This window comes from Salmo salar, chromosome 03, assembly GCF_965601325.2.
Source record: "Salmo salar chromosome 03, fSalSal1, whole genome shotgun sequence".
NCBI classification, from domain to species: domain Eukaryota; kingdom Metazoa; phylum Chordata; class Actinopteri; order Salmoniformes; family Salmonidae; genus Salmo; species Salmo salar.
This window is the reverse complement of record NC_138293.1, coordinates 89,904,809-89,916,988: the sequence shown is the minus strand read 5'-3', so window position 1 is coordinate 89,916,988 and position 12,180 is coordinate 89,904,809. Positions and strand designations below refer to the sequence as shown.

Genomic DNA, 12,180 nt, shown 5'->3' with positions numbered 1-12,180 from the left:
GCGCCCAAACTCGAATTTCCAAGAGTGTGTCCTCGTAAAACTCATATTTCTTATTCATTTTGGAAGTTACAAGCCTGACACCTTGAACATAGACTGCTGACACCCTGTGGAAGCCATGTGAATTGCATCCTGGGAGCTAGAATTCATTATGCCCCTATACTTTCCATTGTAAAAGCATGGGCTCTCAAAAAAACAACTGGTTGGTTTTTCTTTGGAATTTTACCTACCATATCGATTGTATTATAGTCTCCGACCTTATTTTAACATTTCTACAAACTTCAAAGGGTTTTCTTTCCAATGGTACCAATTATATGCATGTCCTGGCTTCAGGGCCTGAGCAACAGGCAGTTTACTTTGGGCACGTCAGTCAGGCGGAAATTGAGAAAAAAGGACCCTAGCCTTAAGAAGATTTATTTTAAACTCTGTAACTGTTTTAAAGTCACCATTGGCCTCATGGTGAAATCCCTGAGCGATTTCCTTCCTCTCCGGCAACTGAGGATGCCTGTATCTTTGTAGTGACTTGGTGTATTGATACACCATACAAAGTGTAATTAATAACTTCACCATGCTCAAAGGGATATTCAATATCTGCTTTTTAAAAATCCATCTACCAATAGGTGCCCTTCTTTGCGAGGCATTGGCAAATCTCCCTGGTCTTTGTCGTTGAATCTCTGCTTGAAATTCACTGCTCGACTGTGGGACCTTACAGGTAATTGTATGTGTAGGGTATAGAGCTGGAGTAGTCATTCAAAAATCATTTTTAACAACATTATTGCATGCAGAGTTAGCCCATGCAACTAATTATTGTTATTTAGGCTTGCCATAACAAAGGGGTTTACATTTTTCATTTTTTATTAATTTGGTAAACATTTCTAAAAACATAATTGGTATTGTGTGTAGATCAGAGACAAAACAAATCTAAATTGTATCTGTAACACAACAAAATGTGGAAAAGGTCAAGGGGTGTGAATACTTTCTGAAGGCACTGTATCTTGGTACAGTCAGTCTTTTATCTATTGGGGTTGGGAAATTGCAGTTCCAACTCCAGGCATAAGTGACATAAGCAGTTGCTGAGACCCCCCAAAAAAGCCGGGGTCTCAACTTACAAGGTCCAGGTTGAACATTTGGTTGTGCATCAGCAGTTTTTCTTAGTCACTGACAGTCACTCAATTAGCCATGTCAGCCAACAATTTTTAGATTGGTAAGTTAGTTTACCCAAGTATCTAAACGTGTAGTAATCATGGCCGAATACTGACCAGGCACGCAGGGCACACGCCCAGAGGCCCTGACTTCCAGGGGGCCCCCATTGATTTTGTTAGTCACTCTCAGATATCATTTTAACATGGCACAATCTGTACAATTGCTGGAAATGTGTTATAAAATTGCAACATTTTCTCTCTACCACATGGCAAAATGTGTAGAACTGCATAAAACTTGCTTTAAAGCTGCAATATGTAATTTTTGGGGTGAACCAATAAAATGTGCATAGAAATGTGTTATAGATCTGTCATTCTCATTGAATGCAAGTTCAAGAGGCAGTAGATCTGCAATATGTAACTTTTTGGGCGACCTGACAAAATTCACATAGAAGTGTTTTACAGATATGTCATTCTCAATGAACGGAAGTTTAAGAGGAGGTAGATCTGTTCTATGTGCGTTATTTCTATGCTTTAGTTTTTGTGGCTTTTACTTTCAGTTTTGTACACCAGCGGTTTAGATGGTAAAAATGGTGGTAAAATGATTTTCTACACTATACTCACTTATTTTGTCACGTTATGACTTGCTCACTCCCACAACCTGTTTCAACCAGCCCCTTTGTGATCAGGTTAACGTTTATTGCCATGAATCTTGCCCTCAAGGCAGAACTGAGCGATTTCCGCTAGATGTCCCAGCTGCAAAGTCCAAAGAGTTTGGCTATATCGTGAAAATGAATTTAAAAAAGTGCTTTAAGGTTAGGCATTAGGTTTAACAGTGAGGTTAAGGTTAGGTTTAAGGTTAGGGTTAGGTTTCAAATCTGATTTTAAGACTGTGGCTGTGCCAGCTAGTGCCCACTCTGCCTAGCTGCCTCCAGGGCAAGATTCATGCTACCCAGATCCCCTTTGATTTCACAAGAAACGAAACGTAGAGAATCCATTTGCAGAAGTGCAGTTTTCATTACATTAGCAACTACTTCCAGCCCTGTTTCTATATAAGCTGTATAATTTCATAAGGGTTGTAAAAGAACCACGACGCACACAGCAAGACACAAGAGGTAAGACATTTGAGAATCAGAATGTCATCTCTGGAAAGGCCTAATTAACTATTGTCCTCGGTGATGCATAAACAATACTGTTTGATTGTAATATATATACTTGATTGTCTCTTGTACACATACATTTACTTTATGTATAGAAAATGGACGTTAAAAATCAACAAAATGTGATATGATTTCTTATCAATACAATGTATGGAGTGGAATAGCACAGTGCATTGTAGACTGTATGACTGTTGTCTTATTGAATGCAGGTATTTGACATGAAGCATTAGATTTTTAGCAGATACAGCACTACTTGTATTTTTGTGTAGAATACAATTATGCTACTTTAGTACCATTTTTTAAATGTAATTATAATTCATGTATTGCATCAGCTAAAACTAAAAATGGTGGTTGTTATTGTTGAGGAAGATGGTATAATATAATGTTAACGTTAGACATTGAAGCTTTAGGCCAATGGTTTTGCTCATGGACGTTGTGAGGTGGGCATATTTCACCAGAAACACTGAGAATCTCACTGCGGATAACAGTGGGAGGCGGTTCCTTCTCTTGCTAGAACAAAATACCCACTGTACCGACCCGGTAGTGACAAACCTGACGTTTCTACTTGTCGAATCGCAATGCTTGTCAGTCAGTGTCAAAACAACGTTTGCAATTTACCTTTACCTGCAATGACTCCAACCAAACGCTTCCTGTAGTTGTTGATCAGTCTCTCACGTTGCTGTGGAGGAAGTTTGGCCCACTGTTCCATGCAGAATTATTTTATTTAACCTTTATTTAACTAGGCAAGTCAGTTAAGAACAAATTCTTATTTACAAAGACGCCATACACCGGCCAAAACCTAACCCGGACGCCGCTGGGCCAATTGTGCGCCGCCCTATGAGACTCCCAATCACAGCGGGTTGGGATACAGCCCGGGATCGAACACTGCACTGCAGTGCCTTAGACCGCTGAGCCACTCAGGATGCCAAATTTTCCTCTTTTTCTATTGCTTATCTGTTTGTCAGTTTTCCAAGCTGGCTGGTGAAAATGCAGAATCGTGGAATCACTCTGTGGCTGCTGTTGCTTCTCCATGTCCCTGGACTAGACTCTGCAACATGGAATCTATTCAGTGAGTTCCATTTAGCCTGGTTTGTACTGTGTTGTTAACTCCTACTGTCATTGTCATGCCAAAGGCCATGGCCATACAGCACAAACAGATCTGGGACCAGGGTAAGTTCAGTTGGACAATGAAATCTGATATTCCCCTATCACTTCATCACAATTAAGTCATGTTAGTTTGAGAATGACAATGATCTGATGTTTTTATAGCAGACTTTCCAATGAATCAGGAATAGTGTAGGGGGTGGGTCCCAAAGACCCTCCCCATTATTGATTAAGGGGACCTTAAGATTCAAATGTTTTGCTGCAGGCCTTATAATAAGATACTGTTGCTATGTGTCTAAGAACTCTGCCACTACACGTTGCACAAGCATCTATATTAGTCTGTGGTTAAGCCCTGGCGAGAGTGTACATGCAGGCTGGTTCTGAGCCAGACTGAAACTAGATAAAGAGAAGTAACCACTGTCTGGTTTTGACATGTTGATCTTGTGTGACAGTGGACAATTCTAATAAATTCAGAGAAACTACTGTACTAGGTTACCTTATAAGGTAACCTCAGCTTATTGATACACACATACATTGACGTTGGTGATCAGACCACTAGGGAGTGATCACATGTATATAATCAGCTGTGCCCTTAGGTGGGGTGCAGAACTTACTGTGAAACATGCGTGCTGTGTTTTCGTTGTCAACTTCTGTCTGCAATTGCATTAAATAAAGGTTTCATTTACTTAAAGAAGATATTGTCTGACAGCTTATTTCACCAATAAGCCAAAGATTGACAAGGGACAAGGAACCTACCCCAACAATAGGCCAATCTTGTAGAGTTCTCCTCAAGTTCCTATTTGCAAAACACAAACAAGTTGGTTCATCCTTTGTACTGCAGCCTAATAGAAATGTAAGGAAACAGCATAGTTGCATATATCCGTTGTCAGTTGAAGCTCATCAGTCCAATTTTTAAACTGACTAACTTAAAATCCTCACCCTCTCTGTGCTCACAGGTAAGTCCTCGACAGAGCCCACACAGGAAGGCGCGGTGAGGCTGGTGGGGGGTAAGCATGACTCAGAGGGTCGAGTGGAGGTGTACCACGAGGGGAAATGGGGGACCGTCTGTGACGATGGCTGGGACCTGGCCGAGGCTCAGGTGGTGTGTCGTCAGCTGAAGTTCCCTGGCGTTGTATCTGCTGTCACTGGAGGGACTTATGGAGAGGGTTAGTATCTTACAAGGGTCATGTTCATTAGGCACCAAATGGAAGAAAATGGACTGAAACAGGGAGGGAATACCTGGGTCATATTCACAAGGCACCAAATGGACTGAAACAGGGAGGGAATACCTGGGTCGTATTCACTAGGCACCAAATGGACTGAAACAGGGAGGGAATACCTGGGTCGTATTCACTAGGCACCAAATGGACTGAAACAGGGAGGGAATACCTGGGTCGTATTCACTAGGCACCAAATGGACTGAAACAGGGAGGGAATACCTGGGTCGTATTCACTAGGCACCAAATGGACTGAAACAGGGAGGGAATACCTGGGTCATATTCACTAGGCACCAAATGGACTGAAACAGGGAGGGAATACCTGGGTCGTATTCACTAGGCACCAAATGGACTGAAACAGGGAGGGAATACCTGGGTCATATTCACAAGGCACCAAATGGACTGAAACAGGGAGGGAATACCTGGGTCGTATTCACTAGGCACCAAATGGACTGAAACAGGGAGGGAATACCTGGGTCGTATTCACTAGGCACAACATGGAAGAATAAAACAGTGCAACACAGAGTCAAACGGGTAGGCACCATCAGATCTTGTGCAATAAGGAATGCTCATTTTCAAATCAAATCACATTTTATTGGTCACATGCACACTATTAGCAGATGTTATTGCGGGTGTGGAGAAATGCATGTGCTTCTAGCTCCAACAGTGCAGTAATATCTAAACAAGTAATTACACAGCATATACCCAATACACACAAATCTAAGTAGGAATGAATTAAGACTATATACATATATGGATGAGCGATGTCAGAGCAGAACAGACTAAGATACCGTAGAATAGTATAGAAAACAGTATATACATATGAGATGAGTAATGCAAGATATATAAACATTAGGTGATTGAGAACGTAGAATACTATAGAATACAGTATATACATATAGATGAGTAATGCCAGATATGTAACCATTAAGTGGCTAAGATACCGTAGAATAGTATAGAATACAGTATATACATATAGATGAGTAATGCCAGATATGTAACCATTAAGTGGCTAAGATACCGTAGAATAGTATAGAATACAGTATATACATATAGATGAGTAATGGCAGATATGTAACCATTAAGTGACTAAGATACCGTAGAATAGTATAGAATACAGTATATACATATAGATGAGTAATGCCAGATATGTAACCATTAAGTGGCTAAGATACCGTAGAATAGTATAGAATACAGTATATACATATAGATGAGTAATGCCAGATATGTAACCATTAAGTGGCTAAGATACCGTAGAATAGTATAGAATACAGTATATACATATGGGATGAGTAATGCCAGATATGTAAACATTATTAAAGTGACTAGTGTTCCATTCCTTAAAGTGGACAATGATTTCTAGTCTATGGGTATAGGCAGCACCCTCTGCTGTTTCTTGAAGTCAACAATCATCTCTGTTCAATCATCTCTGGCTGTCTCGTCATCGTTGGTAATCAAGCCTTCTACTGTTGTGTCATCTGCAAGCTTGATGATTGAGTTGGAGGCATGCTTGGCCATGCAGTCATGGGTGAACAGGGAGTACAGGCGGGGGGGCTGAGCATGAACCCCTGTGGGGCCCCAGTGATGAGGATCAGCGGAGTGGAGGTGATGTTTCCTACCTTCACCACATTGGGGCGGCCCGTCAAGAAGTCCAGGACCCAGATGCACAAGTTGGGGTTCAGACCCAGGGCCTCAAGCTTAATGATGAGCTTGGAGGGTACTATGGTGTTGAATGCTGAGCTATAATCAATAAACAGCATTCTTACATAGGTATTCCTCTTGCCCAGATGGGATAGGGCAGTGTGCAGAGTGATGGTGATTGCATCGTCTGTGGATCTATTGGGGCAGAAAGCAAATTTAAAGTGGGTTTAGGGTGGCAGGTAAGGTAGAGGTGATAGGATCCTTGACTAGTCTCAAAGCACTTCATGATGACAGAGGTGAGTGCTACAGGGCGATAGTCATTCAGTTCAGTTACCTTTCCCTTCTTGGGTACAGGAACAATGGTGGCCATCTTGAAGCATGTGGGGACAGCAGACTGGGATAGGGAGAGATTGAATATGCCCGTAAATGCACCAGCCAGCTGGTCTGCACATGCTCTGAGGACATGGCTAGGGATGCAATCTGGACCGGCAGCCTTGCAAGGGTTAACACGTTTACATGTTTTACACACGTCGGCCACAGAGAAGGTGGGCCCACAATCCTTCATGTTCTGTCAGCACAACAATTTGAAACCTTTTGCTACAGTTTGCCTGATGAATATGACTCATTGCATGACTTTGTCACCAGGAAGCAGTGGAAAAAATAAGTATTAATCGCATTGTCAATAACTCTGAATCCCAAATCAAACCTCAGCAACCCCCTAGCCCCTAGCGACTTTTGTGAAAGTATGAGAGAATTGAATAAGTGTTAGCAATATGACAACAAGGAATTTGGGATTCTTGGAGGGAGCAAGTTCAAATAGGTAGTGATTTGTGGGAATGGCAGGCAGCACCAGCAGAAAGAGTCAACTAACTTAACTATACACCACAATATAATATTTTGCTTATTTCTGCACATGATTTTGCTTGCTCCTTGTTTATCCTCTGTTTTGTATCCAAGGATCGGGTTCAATCTGGTTGGATGATATGGACTGCAAAGGAACCGAGAAGTCCCTGTCCAGCTGTCCTTTCAAGGGCTGGGCGTTGACCGACTGTTCCCACAAGGAGGACGCAGGGGTCGTTTGTGAGAGAGGTATGCTACTACACTGTGGGGGAATCTCAATAGTATGTCCCCTGATTCCTTGGCTCCTCTCGTCTCCTTCTGAAAAGTCTCCACGCCTCCTTCGCAAACATCAGAGAGAAGTGAGCAGAGCATTGGTGGATAAGATCCAATGCTCTCCCTGATTCCCTCTGATGGTTTTAGGAGGTGAGTTGAGAGGATGCAGGGAATTGAGGAAAATACTTTTCAGATTCACTCTGTGTCTACAGCCCCTGTCTGACCAAGGGTTATGGAAGAAACAGACATTTTAACCCATAACAACTGCACAAGGTTCTTTTCCTGGTAAATAAAGGAATTAATTAATGAATGAATACATGTTCTTAAACTTCACTGAAACTAAAATACACACTATCAGCCCTACATATTCCTACTAATCATGTACAGTCCTAATCACGTGTATTCCTCATACTGTACAGGCACAGATTTGACCAGTGACACAGCACATTTCCTGGACCACAGTCTGGGCCTGTCAGATGACCTGGGTGAGCTGTTTGACCGTGGAGATGACTGTGACTTCCTCATCGCAATCAAGAGCCCCACAGGGAACAGAGATGGGGAGGGGAAGTTTGAAGTGGAGGAGAGGAACATCTGCACCCACAAACTGATCCTCTCTCTCTACTCAAACTTCAACATCACCAACGGGTCCAGTAACCTCTCCCTAGAGATTAGCCAAGCCTGCAGCCCCTGTGTCACCAGCTTCATCAGGTACTAGTATATGACCCTTAACAGGTGCTATTTAGATACACTGTATGTTTATTGGTTAAATACATACACAAGAATCCAAATGTGTCAGATGATTTTAGGCCTCAAAAGTAGTCTGTCGAGATGAATCAACGTCTCCTTGCATCAATTGTGTAGCTCCAGGGTGATTGTGCCTTACTTAAAACCTGTTGGGGCTAGGGGGCAGTATTTGCACGGCCGGATAAAAAAACGTACCTGATTTAAACTGGTTACTACTCTTGCCCAGAAACGAGAATATGCATATAATTAGTAGATTTGGATAGAAAACACTCTAAAGTTTCTAAAACTGTTTGAATGGTGTCTGTGAGTATAACAGAACTCATATGGCAGGCCAAAACCTGAGAAGATTCCATACAGGAAGTGCCCTGTCTGACAATTTGTTCTCCTTCTGTGGCATCTCTATCGAAAATACAGCATCTCTGCTGTAACGTGACATTTTCTAGGCTTCCATTGGCTCTCAGACGGCGCCAGAAAGTGTTATGACGTCTCTCTAGTCTCTGGGCGAAAAACAGCAGGAGATTTTGTGAGTGGTCATGCTGAGAACAGTGACACTGGAGATGCGCGTTCATGTGAATTCTCTATTTTTTTCTTTCAGCTTTTGAATGAATACAACGTCGCCCGGTTGGAATATTATCGCTATTTTACGAGAAAAATAGCATAAAAATTGATTTTAAACAGCGTTTGACATGCTTCGAAGTACGGGAATGGAATATTTTGAAATTGTTTGTCACGAAATGCGCTCGCGCGTCACCCTTCGGATACTGACCTGAACGCATGAACAAAATGGAGGTATTTGAATATAACTATGGATTATTTGGAACCAAAACAACATTTGTTGTTGAAGTAGAAGTCCTGGGAGTGCATTCTGACGAAGAACAGCAAAGGTAATCCAATTTTTCTAATAGTAAATCAGAGTTTAGTGAGTCCCAAACTTGGTGGGTGTCAAATTAGCTAGCCGTGATGGCCGAGCTATGCACTCAGAATATTGCAAAATGTGCTTTCGCCGAAAAGCTATTTTAAAATCTGACACCGTGATTGCATAAAGGAGTTCTGTATCTATAATTCTTAAAATAATTGTTATGTATTTTGTGAACGTTTATCATGAGTAATTTAGTAAATTCACCGGAAGTTTTCGCTGGGTATGCTAGTTCTGAACATCACATGCTAATGTAAAATGCTGTTTTTTTTATATAAATATGAACTTGATTGAACAAAACATGCATGTATTGTATAACATAATGTCCTAGGAGTGTCATCTGATGAAGATCATCAAAGGTTAGTGCTGCATTTAGCTGTGGTTTTGGTTTTTGTGACATATGCATGCTTTGAAAATGGCTGTGATTATTTTTGGCAGGGTACTCTCCTGACATAATCTAATGTTTTGCTTTCGCTGTAAAGCCTTTTTGAAATCGGACAATGTGGTTAGATTAACGAGAGTCTTGTCTTTAAAATGGTTTAAAATAGTCATATGTTTGAGAAATTGAAGTTATAGCATTTTTGAGGTATTTGTATTTCGCGCCATGCGATTCCACTGGCTGTTGACTAGGGTGGGACCTCGCCCAGGGAGGTTAAAGCACAGTTTTTCTCTAGGTCTAACACCACTGGCTGAAGTTCCTTTTTAGCTATGGTAACTCCTAAATTTTTTTAAATACAAGTACATTTATTTAAATGTCCTTGCTCTGGTTCTCTAGGTACCTTTACACCCGCAAGATTGACGTGACCGTCTCCTCTGCCCAGTGCCTCCACAAGCTGGCCTCAATGTTCGGGGTGAAACGGCTGATGCAGGACACCGGCAGGCTCTTCACCGTACTCCTCCCTGAGGACCCCTCCTTCTACACCCAGGTCTCCCTGTACCAGTACTCCGTCCAGACCGGGGACCTGCTGCTTCAGGAGAACTGCCTCCAGTACCTGGCCTGGAACTGCGAGGCTCTGATCAACTCCCCGGCCTGGAGCGATCTCTCCACAGACTTCCTGATGGCCCTCTTGGCGCGGTCTGACCTAGTGGTACCGGACGAGGGGTTCCTCCTGCAAGCGCTGGAGAGTTGGATCATAGAGAAGGGTGACTCGACCGGCACCAAGAGCCAGGTGGCCCTGTTAGGCCACATCCGCTTCCCGATGATCCCTGTCGAGAAGCTCTACGACCTGCAGTTCACCTCAGAGCTCTACAGGAGCCACGAGAAGCTCTATCGTGTCAGCATGCTCAGAGGCTTCCAGTTCAACGCCTTGTCGTTCGACACTCTGAGGAAGCACAAAAGCAGCGAGAGTGAAGAAGAGCATGATTACCATCCCAGGATCTACACTGCTGAGCCATGGAGCATCACCATCAACTCAACCAACAAAGAGCCACCACGCCAAGATATACGATATGATTACAACAGGCGCTACAATAACTACCAACCTTATTACCCCATGCCAGAATACGGCAAGTCATTCACAACACCAAACCACAATAGTTTGATTTACCAGACCAAGGAAACCAACCCCGTCAGTTGGTCAGCAAGAGTCTTTAAGAACCAACGAGAATGTTCCAGGTGTATTTCCTTCCCCACTGCCAGTCTCTCTCTCCAAAGCAGCCTCAGACAAAACCAGACCAACAGTGTTCGCTTCAGCAACCGACTGCTCCTAACATGTGAGGGCAGGTATGTCTTTCACGTCCAGGACTTCAAGAACGACATGGCCCAGATCCCTACTAACAGCAGTCTGGCCCTGTCCTACCCCTGTCCTGAAGGCCAGTATGACTTTCGCTTCGTGGTGAGACCAGAATACATCTGATAGCACTGCCTGGAACAGATGCAACAATGCTCCTAACACACATCCACAAATCTAATAATTATGTCCCTGTTGCCAATCAATTGCTAATTTCTTTTAGTCAAGAGTTTTAAATTATGGTAATGTAGTTTTGTTGATTTGCTGAAAGCATATCAACATGTAGCACTGTTCTTACATAAGTATTAAGAAAAAACTATAACATCTATGCTTGCACTTGAATAAAGGCATTTGAATATGCAGGGATGTGGATTGTTTTTTCCCCCAAATGACAGCTGGTGCTTCCCATAGAAATAGCTAGAGGACTCTTGTGCCCAAAAGCCTGTTTTGCCATGGCCAGTGCCATTGTAGACTGTCACCATTTTGAAGTTGTCTACTGGGTGGGTGGGACTTCATATGGGTTAAGGAAGGATTACATAATTCCAATTGGGTCATCAGGAGGGATCAGCCAATGAATTATAGTTCTGAGCAGAAATTTCCATAACTGCAGGCGGTAGTAAATCACCAACCTTGCCTTTATACCTGTTCAAACCACACACTGCATGTGGCAGTATGCACCCTTTCAGTTTGTTTGCCAACTCATAGAAATAGTAGAAGAAGAAAATGGACTACTTCAAAATGGAGATGGCCTCAATGGCGCTGCCCATGCTCTCACAGACACCATAATATGACAGATTCAAAGATCTGATGTCTATCTAGGTCGACTGCTTCTCTGTATAGCACTTACCCTCCTCTAAAAGCCAACGTGAACCATGTCTATCTAGGTCTACTGTGCTTCTCTGTATAGTACTTACCCTCCTCTAAAAGCCAACATGGACAATGTTTATCTAGGTCTACTGTGCTTCTCTGTATAGTACTTACCCTCCTCTAAAAGCCCACATGAACCATGTCTATCTAGGTCTACTCTGCTTCTCTGTATAGTACTTACCCTCCTCTAAAAGCCCACATGAACCATGTCTATCTAGGTCTACTGTGCTTCTCTGTATAGTACTTACCCTCCTCTAAAAGCCCACATGAACCATGTCTATCTAGGTCTACTGTGCTTCTCTGTATAGTACTTACCCTCCTCTAAAAGCCAACATGGACCATGTCTATCTAGGTCTACTGTGCTTCTCTGTATAGTACTTACCCTCCTCTAAAAGCCCACATGAACCATGTCTATCTAGGTCTACTCTGCTTCTCTGTATAGTACTTACCCTCCTCTAAAAGCCCACATGAACCATGTCTATCTAGGTCTACTGTGCTTCTCTGTATAGTACTTACCCTCCTCTAAAAGCCCACATGAATCATGTCTATCTA

The 12,180-nt window shown here is 42.6% G+C and overlaps 1 protein-coding gene across 1 annotated transcript; it reads left to right on the top strand.

The window, feature by feature from the left end:
* Positions 1 to 2,131: 2,131 nt before the first annotated feature.
* Positions 2,132 to 11,123, top strand: lg3bp (Galectin-3-binding protein). Its single transcript, NM_001141791.1, has 6 exons — positions 2,132 to 2,251; positions 3,262 to 3,365; positions 4,357 to 4,566; positions 7,216 to 7,347; positions 7,791 to 8,079; positions 9,807 to 11,123. Exons 2-6 carry the CDS (start codon positions 3,284 to 3,286, stop codon positions 10,885 to 10,887), a joined length of 1,794 nt encoding a protein of 597 aa, NP_001135263.1. The 5' UTR covers positions 2,132 to 2,251; positions 3,262 to 3,283; the 3' UTR covers positions 10,888 to 11,123.
* Positions 11,124 to 12,180: the final 1,057 nt, after the last annotated feature.

Excerpts from the sequence above, each read along its gene's own strand:
- lg3bp (NM_001141791.1), top strand. The coding sequence starts at position 3,284 with ATGCAGAATCGTGGAATCACTCTGTGGCTGCTGTTGCTTCTCCATGTC. Across the intron at positions 4,567-7,215 it reads TGGAGGGACTTATGGAGAGG|GATCGGGTTCAATCTGGTTG; the intron begins GTTAGTATCTTA and ends TTTGTATCCAAG. Across the intron at positions 8,080-9,806 it reads TGTGTCACCAGCTTCATCAG|GTACCTTTACACCCGCAAGA; the intron begins GTACTAGTATAT and ends CTGGTTCTCTAG.